General features: G+C 28.7%; 1 protein-coding gene across 2 annotated transcripts in view; it reads left to right on the top strand.

The window, feature by feature from the left end:
• The window catches only part of LOC100214661 (transcription initiation factor TFIID subunit 2), a 50,448-nt gene extending 30,221 nt beyond the window's left edge, over positions 1-20,227 (top strand). Inside the window, exons 17-29 of one of the 2 annotated variants that reach the window (XM_065791218.1) lie at positions 1-131; positions 448-558; positions 654-742; positions 826-865; positions 1,194-1,270; positions 1,498-1,575; positions 1,746-1,807; positions 1,968-2,037; positions 2,112-2,216; positions 13,853-13,940; positions 14,065-14,112; positions 14,305-14,439; positions 19,734-20,227. The exon at positions 1-131 is cut by the window's left edge and continues 10 nt beyond it. In XM_065791218.1, the coding sequence (XP_065647290.1) occupies positions 1-131; positions 448-558; positions 654-742; positions 826-865; positions 1,194-1,270; positions 1,498-1,575; positions 1,746-1,807; positions 1,968-2,037; positions 2,112-2,216; positions 13,853-13,940; positions 14,065-14,112; positions 14,305-14,439; positions 19,734-20,006 (1,307 nt within the window). In that variant the 3' untranslated portion in view covers positions 20,007-20,227. Of the gene's footprint in view, positions 132-447; positions 559-653; positions 743-825; positions 866-1,193; positions 1,271-1,497; positions 1,576-1,745; positions 1,808-1,967; positions 2,043-2,111; positions 2,217-13,852; positions 13,941-14,064; positions 14,113-14,304; positions 14,440-19,733 lie in introns of those variants that run through there. The other variant, XM_065791219.1, reaches the window with a different exon arrangement.
• The last annotated feature ends 254 nt before the right edge of the window (positions 20,228-20,481 follow it).

Here is a 20,481-nt window from a genome sequence, read left to right as displayed (position 1 = left end):
CAGAAGTAGAAGTTTGGGATGGTGAAAGTGCCATGATTGAAATATTTGAGAAAATGTTTGGCTCCAACGCATGTGCTTCCATTCCAAAGTTTAATAACTTTTCTAATTTTACTGGGTATTTTATGCAAAAGGTATTTTTATATTTATATATCACATAGCCCTAGAAAATAGGGTTGGCATTTGGCAATGTTGACCTAACTGCTGACCTAAACATTTAAAAAATTGCCGACATCATTTCTTTGTTTTACGGTAAAACTTTTGAATCAAATTTTTTTGCTGACCTGATGTCTAACAGATTAATGTCGGGAAATTATTGCTGACCTCATTTTTTCTAATTCCAAGGGCTAATCAGATATGTTTTTATATTTATATATTTCCTTGTTACTTTATTCGTTAGATAATCTTAATAGGTTTCAGTGTTTATTTACAATTTGTATTGTAATGCAGGTACTACCCACATCCATATCAATGCTGAAAAACTCTCAGTCACAGTGCACAAGAAGGACACTGCAATTTATATTAGAACTTCTAAAGTATAATGATAACAGGTTTAACCAGGTTAATGAATGCGCTATCAAATTATTAGTTGGATCGTTTGTTCACTTATTTAGTTTCATGATAATTATGTTTCATTAATATTTATATTTTTTTAGTTTCATGATGGATTTTATGTAAGTTCATTGATTGATGGTTTAAAAAATGTAATTGGTCCTGCACTACACTTAGCATCAGCTACTTCATTGTAAGCAAAAAATAATTTGAAAAAGACCATGTTTACAGTTATGATTAGTGACTCATTTAACACAAAATATTATTTTTGTATAGTGATGAACGTAAAAATCTTCCTGTTGATGAACATGCCAAGGTGTTTTCTATTGTTTATTTGTAAATTAACATAATTTGAATTCTCTTTTTAAAATTTTAAAAACTTATTATGAACTTATTATATTTAAAAACTTTTTATGTGATAATAATGTTACATAAATAATGTTATGTATTTGTTAATTTATGAAAAGTTAAGAAGTTAAGTTAATACTAAGTTAATCTTTACTTTCTACTTTTTTTTTTACTTTTTTTTTTTTTTACCAATTTAATACTTTAAGTAGTTTTGAAGACATGTAACTTTTTTAATTAATTTTTAATTATTTGTTTTAATTAACATTAAAAAAAAGGGTTTTAAATTCCTTTTTCAGCTTGTTCTATCTGAAGTAGTCTGCCGATTGAATATGGATAAAATAATACCTTCTTTTCGATATGCTGTAACTTGCAGGTATATGTTTTTTTTTTGTCTATAAATAGTTATTTACTCTTCTATTTTTTGTATTATAATTTTTTTTTAATGTAATAATTTTTGCTTTATGATAATTATTATTCGTTTTTTTTTTTTACTTAAATGATTATTATTTAAATTTAAAAATAATTTTTTTGTTTAAAATGCTTAAATATTTTCTGATATTTGCTAAGTAAATGTCAAGTGTTTAAATAAATCTTTCATAGTTGTTTGAAAGTAATTCGCTGCATGCAGACCAATGGTCATATTCCTGCTGAATCAGCACTTTTTAAAAAGTATTCAAAGTATGTGGTTGCATTTTGTTGGTTTTTTATAAGTTGTTCTCTGTTAAATGTTAATCTAGTTTTGTCTATTGCAGATTATCAATCGTATTGGCTTTCCAAATTTTTTTATTACTTTTTATTTTTATTATTCATATTTTGTTTATTTTTAGATATTTAGATATTTATTTTAGATATGGATTGTTTGAAGATATTCGAATAACAGCTCTTAAGATTATGGTTGATTTTGTCTCAGGTTTGCATGATTCTTTTTATTTAATGTATTATTTTAAACTTTATTTTTATATTTTTATCATATAAACTATATATTTTATAACTTTATTTAACTTGGATAAGTTTCTATTTTATTTTAAATTTTAAGTTTGTCCAAACTTTGAGCCTTTTTAATTATCTAGTTCACTTTTCTGAAACCGATTTTGATTGGTTACTAAAGATATTAGAAAATGAGCCTTCACCAAGAGTAAAGTAAATTGAATAATTTGTTTATATACTAAATTAAGTTTTTGAGGTTATTTTTCTTTTTATGTTTTTTTTGCTAGGCACACTGTTTTGCAATGCTTAGTAGATACTCCACCATTATTGAATCAGACACAGATCAATAACTACGGATCAATTATGTACACAAGATTATGGAAGCTAATCAAGTCAGTTTATTGACTAAAATCTGTTTTGCTTATACAAAAACCATATATATAGTATACTATATATAGTTTTTATTTTATATATTTATTATATATTATAGTACATATAATGTATATATAATAAATAATATATATATATACATATTTATGTATGTCTATATATATATATATATATTAGGGCTGCGGAAATTAACGATTAATTAATCGATTATTCGCTAACTTATTTAATCGATTAAAATTTCTTTAATCAGTAATATTTCGATTAATTTTTGCCAGTTTTCCGTTACTTATTTTTTTTTTTTTTTTTGCCGTACATATATATATTTACAAGTTTCGTAATTTATAATAATAATATTTACAAGTTTCCTTAGTCAAAATATATAAACGAGATTATAATTATAATTAAAATAGTACAGACAGGACTTCAAGAAGATCGTACTGATCTTATCACGAAGCCCTTACAAGTGAATAATATATATTATGTTCAATATAGGTAATATATTATATATTAAGTACAACTAGTTGTATTAAAACTACTCGAATATTAAAGTTAACTTTAATATTCTTCAATTAGAATAAACTCAAGATTACCTGTTTCTCTTGTATTATATTTATTAACGTTATTTATAAAGAAATTATTTGTGAAGTGGTATGGTACTTGGCCTAATTTAAATTTTAGCATGAACAATATATTTTGATATCTGTTAATTTGATAAATGTTAAGCATAAAAATTTATAAAAAAAATATATCGTTTTCATATAAATCATTCGCAAAGAAGTTATTTTCAGTTTTAAAAGTTTTAAAAACGTCTAAACGCAACTTTTCAAAATCAATTGTTTCAAAGTCATTAGCCATGACGAAAAAGAGTATTAAATTTAGAATTTTTCAATAGAATTCGATAAATATAAAATTAATTTTGAAAGCGCGTATCTTGAAAATCTCGACTAAAAATTTTGTCATATTTTAAAATACTTACTGACCTGGGAACATTATCTTACATTTCTATATCCGTTTCTAAAGTAAACAAAGTTTGTTTTGCAAATATGGCTGTGGCAACTAATGAAAGCAACGTTTCTGTCAAACATTTAACTGGAAAGTTAAGCAAGCATTTTGTTTTCAAGTTGAATGCTGATGGTTAAGTAGACGAAGGTGACAAAATATACTGCGTTCACTGCAATAAACAGTTTGCTTTCCGTGGCTCAAACACATCGCTGACTTATCACCTTCAGCACAAGCATCCTCTGAAATATCAACAGGTTGTCGACAGTGAACGTAAGATGACCCCTCAGATAAAATCAATCACCAATTTATTTACGTGTCAGTCAAACAAGCCTGTCAGTGAAAAGGTCTCAGCCGACCTGAAGGTGGCAATAGCTCATTGGATTGCCAGTTCTGGACGTCCAACAGCAATTGTAGAAGATGCTGGACTAGAGGCGGTGCTTCGTATTGCCCTTCAAAACCAGACTTATACTTTGCCCAGTCGCCGTACAATCGACACTGTCATTGGAGAGATGTACAATGAGAAGTTGAATGAGCACAAGAAAGCTCTAGAATGCATTCATAGTATTGCTCTAACTACTGACTTTTAGACCTCCACCAACAATGAATCGTACTGTGGGATAACAGGTCATTGGATTGATTCTGAGTGGAAACTGACGTCTGTCGCTTTAGCTTGCATAAATGTTGAAGAAAGGCACACTGCTGATAATGATGTCAGTTTCTATGAAGAGTTTGCCGCAACGTGGAACATTGCTGAAAAAATTAGCTGTATCGTAACGGACAGTGCACGAAATATGGTTGCTGCTATAGGACGGACAGATTACAGCCATATACTGTGTATTGCACACTGTCTTCAACTGAGCATACTAGCAGGTTTGAAAGCAGCTGATTCATCTCCTTTTCTGGCTAAATGTCGACACCTAGTTGGACATTTTAAGCGCAGTTCAAGGAATACATCAGAGCTAAAGGCCAGCCAAGCCAGTACCTCTAACAGGTCTGACGATGTGAAGTTTCACAAATTGCAGCAGGATGTAGCTACGCGGTGGAACAGTACCTACCTAATGTTAGCCAGATTGCTGGAAGTGAAAGATGCCATTAAGCAGTATCATATTGACCATCCCGAGAATTACACTGGAGATAAACTAAGGGAGTTGGACTGGGAGAAAATGTCAAAATTTGTCTCGGTATTGGGTCCACTTGCAGATGCTACTGAGTATATTGGTAGTGAACAGTATGCTACATGTTCGGCTGTACTTCCGTTAGAAGCATTTTTGCGCAGACTTCTGCGGGTTAATGATGACGATCCAGGGTATATAGCACGTTTCAAATCTGCAACACTAAATGACTTCTCAGGTCGCATTGAAAACATTGATGCATTGCCAACGTTGCGAATGGCTGTGGCATTAGACCCACGTTACAAGAAACTCGGCTGTCTCTCAGAGAGAAACGTGAAGCAGTTTGGACAATACTTTCTAATGCATTTCGGGTGTACTGTAACCAAAGACAGAGAGCTGAACGTGAAACTACTACCAGCACTGGCGAGGCATCAGAACCTGTGCGTAAGAAACTGAAACTTACTCTGTTGGTCAGCGACTCGGAATCGCAATCCTCATCAGATGAATCACAAACAGTACATGGCTCACTGGCTGAGCTTACACGATATCAAGAAGAAGGTGTAATTCCAGAAACTGAGAATCCCCTCATGTGGTGGCAACTGAACAGGCATCGTTACCCTAACCTGAGCAGTTTTGTGCAGACAATTCTGTGTGTACCTGCCACTTCTGTTCCTTGTGAAAGACTGTTTAGTTCGTCAGGTTACATTGTCAACAAACTGCGATCTTGTCTACTTCCAGAAAACGTTAACGTCCTTGTTTGTTTACGTGACTGGCTAAAGTGATGCCTACTTGTACTTGTCAATTAAACTGAATACAGTATAGCAGGCATTAAGTGTCTTGTTTGTTAACGTTTGTGAATACTGTAGTTAGTTAACATTTACCGATAACAACTTCACCTCACCAGTGGTGAAAAGCAGGTTATTCTGTCGACTTCAGAATTAATCGAAATTAATCGATTAATCGATTAAAATTTTAGACCATTAATCGAACAAAAAAAAATTAATCAGTACAAGCCCTAATATATATATATATATATATATATAGTTCAATAGATTGTTACATTTGGGAGTACGGAAGGAAAAAAATGATTCTTATGCCAACAAATAAGTCACTTTAAATTACTTTTGACTTTCGTCCAACATTTGCGTGTTGTCAGAAAGTTAAAACCATTAATTTAATTACAAATTAATCGTTTTTTAAAAAAAACACAAAAACGCAGATTTAATTGACCAGAATGTTTTTAATAATATAAACAATGTTTTTATTTTTTTTTTTTTAATAAAATGTTTTAATTTTTATTTATTTTTTATAAAATGTTTTTATTTCTAATTTATTTTTACTGTAAATCATGCACGGAGTGTTGCTACATCAACTATCTTATAGCCTGACTCGCAACGGAGTGCTGCTACATTGACTAACAAACAGCCTGACTCGCAACGGAGTGCTGCTACATAGACTATCTTATAGCCTGAATTGCAAGGAAGTGCTACTACATCGACTGAGGGTTTGGTTGGGGCAGGCAGTCTATCAAGTAATAAAAAAAAAAAAATTCCGGTCTTGCATTTTAATTTTTACTTTTTGTCAACAAAATACGGAAAAACTTTCTGACAACCAGTTACGGGATATATATATATTTATATATATATATATATATATATATATATATATATATATATATATATATATATACAAATAAATATATATGATATACAAATATAGATATATATATATATATATATATATATAAATATATATATACACATAGAGATACAAATATAGATATATATAAATATATATATATATACATAGAGATACAAATATATATATATATATATATAATATATATATATATATATATATATATATATATATATATATATATATATATATATATATATATGTATTTGTATCTCTATGAATATATATATTTATATATATATATATATATATTTGTATATCATATATATTTATTTGTATATATATATATGTATATATATATATATATATATTTATATATATATATGTATATATGTATGTATATATATATATGTATATATATATATATATATATATATATATATATATATATATATATATATATATATATATATGTATATGTATATATGCATATATATATATATTTTTATATATATATATATATTTATATATATATATATATATATTAATACCGAGAAGGCCACTACTATAGTCTGTAGTGGCCTTCTTGGTCTTGGTGAGGTGAGTTAACACCAAGAAGGCCACTACAGACTATAGTAGATATATATCAGGGTTCCCACTTCTCCTTAAAAACCTTAAATATCCTTAAAAAAAATATCCTCCTTAAAAGTCCTTAAATAACCTTACAAAAAGGTAAAATTTGACTGCTCTCATTTATTTCTCTATATTTATTTTTATTTTCTAATCATCTAGAGAATTTTATTAAAGTGAAGGATTATACTTATTAATAAAGAAGAAAATATATAGTTCATTGATAGTTCACAAACCTATATTTCAAATATATTTATATTTATATATATATGTAAAGTAATATATTAATTTACAATAATTTTTCTGTTTAAATTTAAAATTTATTGAAAAAAATAAGATTCTGTTTCTAATGTAACTGTTTTCTCCTTAATTCTCCATACTTTTTCTTTCAAAAATTGTCGTTCGCGACCAAATTTCCTTAAATATTAGGAAAATATCTTCTTAAATCTCCTTAAAATCCTTACTTTTAGCCTCAGTTTTAATAATGAAAACTCTGTATATATATCTATTATAGCGTTTATAGACAGGGGCTACTCTAGGAAAATAATTTGGGTGGTGGTACCCCCTATGGTGACGCCTGCCATAAGGAAATCTGGCTGTATGTAGGCATTTTATTGCAAAAAAAAACAATATTTGCTGTAAAAAAAAAGGTCCCTAATTTCTGAATTTTAGCAGCACCCAAATGTCACCCAAATACGTTCAACACTGTCAAAAAGGCTCTAGAATAGTCCCTGAGATTTTAGCAAATGCGTATTAGTATTGCTTATCTTTATAGCATACAGCTTTTTTAGAAAAAAAAGAAAAAACAAAGAATAATTTAAAAAAAGATTGCTGTCCCATCCTAAATACTCAGTTGATGTAGCAGAACTTCTTTATGGCAGCAGACTATAGTCAATGTATGTACTGAAGCCCCAGGTAGTAGGCTGTTTCAATGTGACATCAGACATGAAAAAATTAATTTAGAAGGCCAGAAAAAGTTTAAAAATTTTTTTTTTTATTGATAGATTGCCTGCCCAAACCAAAACCCTCAGTCAATGTAACGGCACTCCTCGCATGTTGTACCTATAATACACTTATAATAGTACCTATTATAAATGATATCAATACATTCAGGGGTGTACTCTCATGGTCGTCCGGTTCCACGGGACAACACGTTTTCTCCAAGAGCAACTGAACTTTAAAAAGAAAAAAATGGTTTTTAGATAATCCACAGTTTTTATAAAGTGGTATTTATAATAACTTATTTTGCATACCATCTAAAATAGAGATGATAAATAATGTAGCTATTAAAGTAACTGGCTTTTTCCCGTAATTAAAAAGTAAAAGAAGGAGATAGCAATAAGCTTAATAATACTAATGTCATTTTAAACCAGTCATGCAAATCTATGGCTTAAAGATTATAATTTTTGTGAAAAAGAAAGACTACTTTGTAGTTAGTTGTAATAAATCAACTATGCATCAAGAATTCAATCTGTTTGAACTAACAAAAGAACACACATAATTTAGATATGCTTTATAATGCACTTTTAACAACATAGAAGCTGGAAAGTCCAGGAATTTGTATCTCTTTATATAATAAGGGGCAAGTTAAGAGTTAAGTGAGTTTGGCATGTCCTTGCGTTTTTCTATAAAAAAGGGTAAAATTTGTTTCATCCAACCAAACTATCTGATGACTATTTGTGATATGTTCATCGATGTTCATATTCAGCTCTTTTTTGTTTGTTTGTTTACATTACTATTTATTGTAGAAGACTCCTTGTGCACTTTTTTTAATGAAAACAATCTGCCTTTTAGATAGTTGACAGTTGTTGTTGTGTTAACACTATTATTAATTTGACTCAATATTTTTGTGTTGATGGCCACCAATGTCTATTGACAATCACTGTCAATCCATGTTAGGATTTCTTCAATTTGATACTCAGTCAATTTTTTTGGTTTAAAACGACCTCTTTCAATAAAATTTGAATTTCTACTGCCAACCCAGTTGTAAGCTGTCTCATTTGACACCTAAAGTTTGCACCAGACATGAAATTGTCATTTCGCTCAGCGCTAGTGATGCACCGATGGCATAGGCTGATTGTGGCTAATAATAGGTTTTAATGTATTAACATAAGGGTATTATAATAATATTATAGATGTAAAATACATATATAAAAATACATATATAACATGTACCTAAACATCAGCAGTGACTCGGCCTACAAGCTTATGGTAGCCAGCAATAAATTAATCTGCTTGGCATCGGTTGATTAATTGGCATTGGCCGATGCATCGGTTTTGTTTAATAAGCCAAACCAAACTGGTGCATAGTCACACCTTATATATGCAAACTGCATACCTAATATAAATATATTACCTTTATGTACATACATTAAACCCTATCATTATTCTCAATTGGCCTTTGCCATCAGTACATCACTACTCAGCACATTCAACAACTCTTCTGTCATTTGGTGAAGATATAACGTAGTGTTTTCTTATAATTTGTTAAGTTGTATGTCATGCCGAAAAATTTGACAAGTTGGTTCTGGTTGTTTCAGAAGTGGATATAAGCAAACTTGGTGAAATAAATGTTGACACAGATTCAATTTAATAACAGACTTTTCTATCATAATGTATTGACAAATAATACAGCGATCTTTCAATTCTATTATTATTGCTGGTGCATATAAATGCCTAATTTGATATTATTAACTAATTCAAATTACATTTTCTTAATTACATATTATGATTTCTTATTTACATGTTGTTTTTCTCGATTACATTTTTTGATTTCTTAATTACATGTTATGTTTCCTATTTACATATTACAATATCTAAATTAAATGTTTGTTTTTCAATTGCATATTGTGATTTCTTAATTACATATTATGTTTCTTGTTTACATATTACAATATCTAAATTAAATGTTGTGTTTATCAGTTATATATTGCGATTTTCTTAATTACAATTTTAATATTCTCAATTGCATCCTGAAAGATGTAGATTTCAAGTGGAAGTTTTTAGTTAACGATTTAGCAGATATTTTAATAGTAAAAAAAGTACAGCTAATATTCAATATATGTACGATGAAAGAATATTTCAGGACACTACTTACTAGGTATATATACCATGAATACTATGTATATATGTATGTATGTATGTATGTATGTATGTATGTATATGTATATATATGTATATATATATATATATCTATATATCTATATATCTATATATATATATATATATATATATATATATATATATATATATATATATATATATATATATATATATATGATATATATATATATATATATATATATATATATATATATATATACACACATACATATATATGAGAAGCCGTTTTCCAATGTAAGAAACTTTTTCTTTTTTTCAAAATAATGACAGGTATTTTTCTTTTGGTGGGGGGAGTTGGCGGGGTGATGATCCATGACACTGTTTATAATATACAAACTATACAAAACTATAAAATTCTATAACAAATCCCAGAGTTTTTTTCAATTTTTGTTGAGCAAATCATTTCGTCTCCTTTCCTGGTCTCTCCTTCTACTGAACAACCACAGGTCAACGTACTTTAAAAAATCAAAGCTTGTTAGCAGTGGTCTTACTAATTTGTTGAATAAATGTTGAAACTGTTTTGGTCATTAATGAAGACCTGGTTGGTGAGATAATCAGATTCATCTCTGAAAATTCTCAATCGCATTCACTTGAGGAAATGAAGGTAATATGAAGAGTGTGTATCAAATGAACTAAATTTTTAGGATATATTTTTTTTTTACAAGTTATTCACGAAATTCATGAATCATTTCTCTTTATTTAATTGTAGTCTTATTGACAGATTTCTTGTTTCAGTTTCTCCAAATTTCACCAGTGTTAATTTTTTCTGGCCATTGTTTTTGGTCTAAAATGCCAGTCCATTGAGCTAACTCAACATCGTCATCAGCAAGCAACCTTTTGACTCTTAGTTTTATGTAAAAGGTGTTTGGATCAATAGCCTAATCATTTTTAGAATTTTTATTGTGGATTAAAACTCCATGAAAATGGGGATTCTGAGCAGACACTGAAGCAAATTTGTTATAGGTTTTTATTTTTTTATTTTTTCTACTTAGTTCGAATACTTGTATAGGTGCTTTAATTTTTTGATTTGCTTTGTACAGATCAAAGTTGCAGTCTTGGAGATCCAAACTAAATTCCAACAATTGTTGGAGAGCATCAAACATCAATCCTAGATCCATTAAAAACTCAGTAAATGTAATTTTCTTTTATAAACCTTCTTTTATAAAGTGAAATTTTAATTTTTTTACCTTGTAGGATCAACCATTGCTTCTTCATAATGATTCATCAACACTTTATAATTTTCCCATACTGCAAAAACTGAGCAAAAACTAGATGACACCAATTTTGTATTTAAAGTTCGATCAATTTTTAACAGATTAATATTAAGTGATTATGCGCATGAATGTAACTCTTTGTTATTTGGGGGGGGGGGGGGGGGAGAGGAAGCATGATATACCGTTTAAAGTTTATCAAGAAATTATTTGAATCTATTAATACTTGAAATCTCCTGTGTTAAAGACTTTAAAATATTGTTTCATAGAGTCTCTTATTTAGGCTTCTTTTTTTTTTAATTTTAGCTGTCACAAGTAATCCTTACTGTCTTATCACAGAGCACCGCAGAAGAGCATTTGAAAGAAAGTTCAAGCTTCCTTTGTTACCAATGTTATAAAAATAGCCCAGATGTGGCGTTGAACCACAGATCTTTAGCTTCTAAGACATGTACTCCAACCACTGCGCTACGGCTGCTCAAAGGTTTCAGTAGTAGGATTCGAATCATGAAGCTTTGCTTCAGAAACTCTGCAAGCTAACCAATTGGCCACGCAGGCATAAAAGTATTCTAATAATATGAAACTCAACCCTTCTTATTAAGTGCTTATGCTTTTCTTGTTGCATAGATTAATTTTTCCTTTTGCTCATCTTGTTGCATAGATATTATTCTTGTTGCATAGTAGAACACTTTTTTCACCATCTTTAATGCAGCTTGATGTCCAGAAGATTCTTTGTGATCAAAAATTTTCTTATGTAGCCAACTTAATTGGTATTTTTATATCACTTTTTAAATATATCAATTAAGTTATAAATTTAAATTTAAAACATCGTTAACAGGAAATTCATTAGCGATATAGTAAAAATTACAATTAATACACGCAAGTATAAATTTTGTGTTGTAAAAATCTTTTTTAAGTAGTGTAAGCATTATGATATTTGGACAAACATTGCACCGAAACAATAGAACTTCTTAAAAGCGTAAATGGTTGGAGGTCGTCCACAAATTATGCCATGCAATTTTTGACCATTTTTGACTTCTCCCCCTTGTCTCAACATTGTAACTCTTTAGTAACAAGTTCCATATGATTCATCACAAAACCACTGACCTTCTCTCCCCCCACCCCTAAAGTGTGGCATAACTTATAGATGACCCCTCATGGAATTGATATTCTAACAAACAATTTAGCATCATAAAACAAATGCTATTAATAAAATAAGTTAAAGTGAATTTGCTGTAATATTTTCAAATCTGCAAAAAATGTTCTACTTTATCTTTACGACCTTTATTTGCATTTTTGATTTAAAGAAATTTAATTAAAAATTTTTTTGAATTAAAAATGTTAATGATTTAAAAACTAAGTTCCTTATATAAAATAACAGGGGAAAAAATATTTAAATATATATATAAAAAAAAAAGTGCCGGAACGCCGTTCCAGTGTGTTCTAGAAGAAAAAAAGCACTGTATATACAGGGTGCGGAAATATATACAGTGCTGCATACACGCGCACACACACACACACACACACCAAATTACAAAAAATGTTCAACAAGCAAAAATGAAATCCAATCTAATCTTTTCTTTTAATCTTAATTTTTTTATCATGGATACTAATATAAATTCCTTGGCTTATTACAGTATTAAGGAAAGCTTGATGCAGAAGTGTTTTTTAATCAAATGCAAATTTAAAAATGCTATTAACACCTAAAAATGAATCAGAATTACCCAAAATACATAAGCCAACCAAGAGCCTATTTAATTAAGTGCAAATGCTCCAAAATGTAAAATTAGTTTCTAAAATGTAAAAATAAATCAGAAATTTAAATAAGAACTTGAGTTTAACAACACCAAAATTTTTGATTAAAGGGAAGTTAAACCAGTCTGCAACAGTTACTCATAGAGTAAACTGTAATATGGATATATTTTTAAAAACGATAAACTTATAGTAGAGATAAATATTTGATAAAAAAGTCTGTGAAGCCTTGGAGATTTATCTTTCTAATGTGTGGTAGTATTAATTTGGAAAATGAGCAATACATTAAAACAAATTTTCAGACTCCTTTTTTTTTAATTTTTATGTAAAAAAAGTGATTGCCGCAGAAATGGTTACAAATGAATCCCAATTGTGGAAATTTGAACCAAACTTTTTAACTTAATTATTATGTAGATTTTTTTTTTTGTCTAATTAAAAATGAAAACAAACTATATAGAACTAAAAAAATATTTATTGTAATCAAGTTAAATTTTAATTTAAAATTTGTCATGATAAAATTGACAAAAGTAGATCAAAATAACTTAGCTTTACAAAGTTCAAATAAAAAAATTATAACCACTATTTTGTGAAAAATTTAATTCTGATTAAAAATATGCAAAAAAAAATTGAATAAATAATATTACTTGGAATAAATTGAATTAATCCAAAAAAGTACCCAAAAATAAAAATACCAGAAACATAAAAGCTTGTTTTTTGGTGTGTACAAACTTAAAAATGTTGTTTTTATCAATATAATTTAATGCTGATAAAAATAATTTTAAGAAATAAAAACAGAAATAAAATAAAATATATATATTTGTAGAATACACTACATATATATATATTTTAATTAAGCTAGTGTATTCTACAAATAATGGTAGCACATTTGTAGAATACACTAACTATATATATATATATATATATATATATATATATATATATATATATATATATATATATATATATATATATATATATATATATATATATATATATATATATATATATATATATATATATATATATATATATATATATATATATATATATATATTGATGAAAGGATTGTAGGTAATATTTAAAAAAAAATTATTACTGGTATCATCACAGTGACATTGTTAGGCAATTTGCAGTGGTAATGACTAAATTTATTTTTACAGTTTTTAAATTTAGTTTTGATTCAGCAAGTAATTATCGTTTTCGTTGTGATGTTATTGATTTCTTAAAAGTCATGTATGCAAAATATCCTAAAGCATCATTGGTATATATTTTTTTAAGTCTGTTTATAGTTTTCTTTTATAATTATTTGGAGATTTGCCCTCTAAATTATTTGTTATTTTGTTTTTATTTTATGTTACCCTCTATAAACTATATACTTTTCTCAGAGTACCAGTGAACTCAAAGAAAAAAAGGAAAAAGGAACTGTTCATTCTGTGAGAACAATTTGTTTATATAAAAATATGGTTTACTATACCTTATATTATAAACTTATATATAGTATTCTACTACATCTATTCTATCAATATTATACTATTTTTGTAATTTAATTATGATATCTACATAAGTTTGCAGTTTACTATTAATTTTTGTGCCCTCAAGTTTTTCAAAAAATGTTTTTTTCACAGGAATTTTTGAAGCGAGAAGAGCCAGCTGTCAAAAAGAAGCGGACGAGCTCTAGAGAATCAACTTCCAGGGAATCCTCTCCAAAATTAAATATTTTAGATTCAGATCTTTCTAGCAAAATAAAATTAAAAATTAAAGTAAGTTTTTGATTTTTTTTTATATTAAATTAATTTTTTTTACACTGTTTTTATATTATGTTTTTATACTTTATAAAATTTGTTTATAAACATTACTTCCTTTTTTTTTTGTTTATAAACATTACTTCCGTTTTTTTTTTGTTTATAAATATTTCTTCCATTTTTTTTGTTACCATTATTATTTTTTATCATGAAATGAGCTATGCAATGGGTAGAATACTTGTTAATGATGCAATAGTATTGTACTTTAAACCTAAAGTAAAAAAATTAAATAAGATAACAAAATAATATATACAATGTATTATACAATTTTATTGTATTAAAGTGTTGAGAAATTTTTTCATTTAAATAACAGTAAGTGACTTTTAAAATGGATTATTATTTGTGGTATTCATTGTTTGTGGTATTTAGAGTGGCATACAGAGACTTTGTGATGCCTAAGGATAGATCATTAAAAAATTTTTTGGTGCATTCACACAAAACACACACACACACACACACACCTCCACAGACAAAAAAGCTGTTCTAGATTTGGTTTTAATCTTTGGACATTCTCCCAAAATAGTTTTCCTACCAGCAAAGTTGGTTATTGAATGTTTTGTTGAATGTTTTTAGAAATTCTGACAGTGATAAAGAAATCGTAACTATTGAAATTTTTAACAACAAGATCTTCAAGATCTTCTTACATATATCAAGCTAATATTGTTAAATTGTTATACTGTGGTAAATAAATTTAAATTCATTAACCTGTCAACTTAAAAAATGGTTTAGGCTCTACCCATGGATTTTTGCTTGTCATTAGACTTATATAATTTGACTCTTTGCTGATAAAGGTGCTTCCTATGTACTTCTGGATCCAGGCAAATATAGATGCTTTTATTTCTTCTCATAAGGTTTTAGTCAAGCCTCACTCTATGATTTTCACCTTCTTGTGCAGCTGTTATATCTAATCGTAGTCATTTTTTTCCATATTTTTTACAAGAATCTTTTGCAAACAAACATCTTTTTATTATTGTAAAAAATTAATGTAATAAGATTTTGTCAGATGCTAAGCTCCAATATTCTCAGTTTATTAAATCTCTTATCTCAGAAGTTAGGTTTTAGAGTCTTTTGGAAAATCTACAATAGTGTTATTAACAAAGGTCTAACATTTCACCTCTATTTTTGTGGATCTGATTTTATTACATCATAAGGCAGAACTATTTGCAATAAACTTTTCCTTTTTTTCTCTTTCATTGACTTTTGAATCTAATGGCCATACTCTTCCTACCATTCTAGTTAAACAGGTTAACCCATTCTTAGACATACAAATCATTCTGGCTTTCGTTGCTAAAGTCATTTCTCATATGTCTTTTATGTTTTGTGATCCACACAACATTCCTATCATAGTCTTAAATAAGTATTCTCCAGTTATTTACTGCAAGCCATTATCACAATATTCTTGACGTTCCTATATTAAAGAATAGCAATCCTCTCCTCTGAGTTCTCTACTTTATGTCTTCTTGGATTTTTATTCACTACTGACCTCTCATGGATACCATATATATAATCCATTGCAAAGTTAGCATCTGCTAAGGTTGCTTCTGTCTATCATGCTTGCTATTTTCTTACCCTCAATTCCATTCTCTACCTCTACAAATATCTTATTCTTCCTATATGGAGAACTGTTGTCATATTTGGGCTGGTTCTTTTAATGATGCTTTTTCTCTTCTAGACAAGGTCCAAAAATGCATTGTAAATGTAGTTGGACACCCTTTATCTGCTAACTTAAGCCTCTTTCCCATTGTTGTAAAGCTGCAGCTCTCTCTCTTTTTTACCAACACTATCATGGTCGCTGCTCAAAGGAGCTATTATCTCTAGTTCCATCAACTAAAACTCATTCTCGTTTGAGTCATCATTTAGCATAGTCTCATTATCTTACTGTATTTGTCCCTACATAATCTAAAAACTTTTACTCGTCTAGTTTTTTTCCTACACTTCCACCCTTTGGAACTCTCTCCTATCTTCATGTTTTACTGACTCATACAACCTCCAACTTTTTAAGTCTTTTGTCAACTCTTTCCTTGCTCTATAACTCTATTTTCTTTTTTTTCTTCTAGTAAATCCCAACTTAATAGTGGTTGCTCTTATTTGTTCCTTTATGATGCTCAATGATGCTCTTCCTCATCTAAACAAGGTTCAAAAATGCATTATAAAAGCAGTTGGATCTCCTCTATCATAGTTGCAGCTCAAACCAGCTCATCTTTTAGCTTCATCAACCAAAACTCATTCTCACTTGACTCGTCATTCAGCAAAGTTGCATACTTTTACTGTATTTTGCATACTTTTACTTCATTTAAAAACATTAATTCATCTTTTCTCACACAATGCTTTGGAACTCTCTCTCTCATCTTTATGTTTTCCTGACTCATACAATCTACAACTTTTCCTGACTCATACAATCTACAACTTTTCCTGACTCATACAATCTACAACTTTTTAAGTCTTCTATCAACCGTGCTCTTTAACACTATTCTTAGTATTCTAGTAACTACTAAATAGTGGTTGCTTGCAGTGTTATTGGGTGTGAGTGAGTTTAAAAAAAATTATTAAGACAAAGCTTTTGTTTACCATGCTATAGGTTATACATGCTATACCTAATCATTAAGACAAGCTCTTGTTTATATTGCTCTGTGTTGTCATTTATTCGCTACTTATATGTATTTTAACACATTAGTTTTCAATGCATAATACAGGCCTCGGTGGGAAGCGAGAGCTTGAGCTCTTGCCCACACTCCCCTAAAATAGTTTATGAGAGCAATTTATGGCTCTCGCAAAAGTATTTTTTTTTCTCAAAAGTATAATTATCATTGTAATTAAAATGAAAAACACAAAGTTATTTTTATAAAAAAAAGTTAAATAATTGTGTAAAAAACTTTAATGCTTTTCAAAAGGTACTGTTGTTGCAGAAAAATAATAATAATAAAAAAGAGTGCCGATTTCAATGCAAATGTTTTTGATTAGATAAGACTAATTTTTATTTTATGTAATGAATTATATATTTTATATGTTAATTACTTTAATATATTATTCACTTTTATTGTGGAATTTTTGATTGTTGCAATAATTCTTAAAAAGCCTGCATTCTATTACAATAAGAAAATATCAAACATTTTTTTATAAGCAGTTAAAACCTTTTTAGCTCTTTATAAAGTCTTTTATCAAATAAGTAATGTTGTTAATAAATAAATCAGTAGCTAGTGAGATAGCTTGTGCAAAAAACAAAAGCTCTAGTAAGAAGCTGTTGAGAGGAGCAGCTCATATGGCTTGCCATGTTTGTTTTAGAAGAGCTTTCCTCCGCTTTTGCGCTCAATTACTCCCGCCGAGGCCTGATAATGCATAGGACTATTATTGAGCTATTCTTTGCCCTATATTTTAAAATGTTTGAAAATAAGGTAGCTTTGCTCAGAAATTACCTCAGGTAGCTCTGCGGTCTCTCCAATTTGTACATTGAATAGTTTACAATGCTGAAATTCCTCTGGTTCTTCAAACCCAACTTCAAACTTTGAAGCTTTGTTTTATCTGGAACTTCTTTATCCCCCAAAGACAAAACACAGAGTTGGGAAGTTAAGTACCAGGTATGGCGACCCATTCTCAGTAGCAAAGTATTTCCAATCTTTTTGTTGACTTTTCTTGAAACGTACGCTGTCTAGTTAGCATTCAAATCATTGTAGGGAGCCTAGAACCTCAAAAAACTTTTTAAGAACCATAGAACATAGCAAATTGTAATGAACAAACTTGTGTCTTTAATAATTAGTGGAGATTTCGAAAAACTGATAGGATTCTGTGAGGAAATCTTTCTCTAACTTCGACTGCTTAGCGAGGCTGCTGTTCCAGTTCAGAGAAGAGAATTTAATTAATTTCTTGTATTTTATATTAAGTTTGATGACTTTGGTCATGTTGTACCCTGAAATCACAAATTCCTTGCTAAACCCAGCATTATCACAAATTTTTTTAATCTTAGATACCAAGCAGAAGTTTTTAGGATCTGTACAAACACCATTTTCACGAATAAAATCCCTGAATTTTGATTTTAATTTTCGACAAACAATACTAGAAGTGGGTTTGTACTCAAGCTGTGACTTGCGAAGGATAAATTGATAGTATTTCAAAATTTGACCACCTGATGGAATTCCCTCAAAGACAGCTTCCATCAGGTAAAAAACTAATTATTTAAAACTTTATATAAAAAATTGGTAAAAAAGCTCAAAAAATCATCCTTTTTTGAGCTTTTTTACCCATTTTCTATATAAAGTTTTAAATAATTAGTTTTTTTACTAGCTTTATTATTAAATGCTACACATCAATATTCTATCACATTTTTATTAAGTTTGCTGCTACAGTTTAATAAGCGTTTACACGAGAATCCCTTCGCGCGGAAAAAATTATCTAAATGGAATTATTTGGGTATTCATCATTAACAATATTCATAAGGAATTATACCAAAATTTAATGATGTCTAGATGGAATTATATTAACCGTTAATAATATTCATAAGAAGTTATGCCAATTGTTAATAATGTCCTACGAGAATTATTTGTGTACTCATTATTACATCATATTAAAACATATTGTTCTGGTGCATACCAGATAGTGTTGTTTGTAATTGCACAAAACAGTAAAACGCAGCATTTACATCTATCACTTTTAGTGATTATAATACTTAAAAAAAAATTATGGGAGTTACCTATAGAACGGGAATCAGTAGAAAGCGCATTGAAATTTGAAAAAAGTTTTTTATAGACACCCTAGAGTAGATATATAAGCCAATCAAATATACGCGGAAAAATTAGTTCAAATGGCATTTTTAACGAATTTTTTAAGAAGAGAATGGAGAGGTGGTTATCGAAAAAGTCGTTTCTTTGAAAATGTCTTTTTTATAAACATAAGAATATTTTTATAATATAAATGTTAAAAAACCTCAAATTATAACCTTTTTTCCGATTTTAATTATTTTTCAAAACTGCCTATATAAGTATCAAGTAATCAGTAGAGCTTGTTTTAGTTTTCTCTATACAAGACTTAGGGGGAAATCCTACTAAAAAAACTCGACCATATTCCATACCAGAACACCTGATAAATTCTAGTGTATTAGCTGGGTTGTTTAATATATTTTTTTTGTTTATATTTTTTTTTTATTACTAAAATCCTTTTCCTTGCTTTTTAATAGTTATTGATACAGATCTTTTACCTAGCTAAGCAATTAAGTTTTATATTTTATGCTCATAAAATAATCTTTATTTCCGTTTATTTAGTTTGGTGGTGATGATGTAAGTCACGTCAGTGGTCATGACTACCCTGGGAACATTGTAACTAAGCAGAAGAATGCCGATGAAAATCTTTTTGCAAAGAAGCAGAAAAAAAAAAAGAAAAAAAAGCATAAGGAAAAACACAAAATGCCATTAGATATACCTGGAACGTATTCAAATATGTTAGACGATCGTTTAGCTGCAGACGATAGTCCGCTTGGAACATTAAACATGCCAATATCATCTGGTTATATTAGTGGATCGCCTGAACTTTCTTGAAAGTTGTTGTCTGATTAGTATTGTATGTGCAACTTGTAGGAGCAAGCAATAGTTCCAATTATATTTCTTTTTGTTTTGGTAGACGATGCTTGGTAACATACTTTTGCATTATCGTTATTTATGCGTAAAACAGCTCTAAAAATGAATTATAAATATAACTCAAAAGACTGTTAAATGAGAATGTAAAATCGAATTTATATGAAATATGTTAAGTAAAGAGAGAGAATATTTTATTTTTTTTGTTGTGGTTGCATACTATTCACTTTAGCGCGCATATACATGTATGTTTATATATCGCTAACCGCAAAAAGGCAACAAGTCCACAAATCCTAATTTTAAAAAAACTGTTTCGATCCTTTATTTTCAAACTTGGGGTTTTCAATTTTTTCCTAGTTATTCAACAGTTCGTAGGGATCTGAAAGATATATACATAATTTTTTTAAATGTGTTTTCTTATGAGTGTAGGACATATTTT

The sequence above is a fragment of the Hydra vulgaris genome, chromosome 02 (assembly GCF_038396675.1).
Source record: "Hydra vulgaris chromosome 02, alternate assembly HydraT2T_AEP".
In the NCBI taxonomy this organism is placed as follows: domain Eukaryota; kingdom Metazoa; phylum Cnidaria; class Hydrozoa; order Anthoathecata; family Hydridae; genus Hydra; species Hydra vulgaris.
The sequence above is the reverse complement of the archived record's forward strand: the minus strand, read 5'-3'. Positions and strand labels throughout refer to the sequence as shown.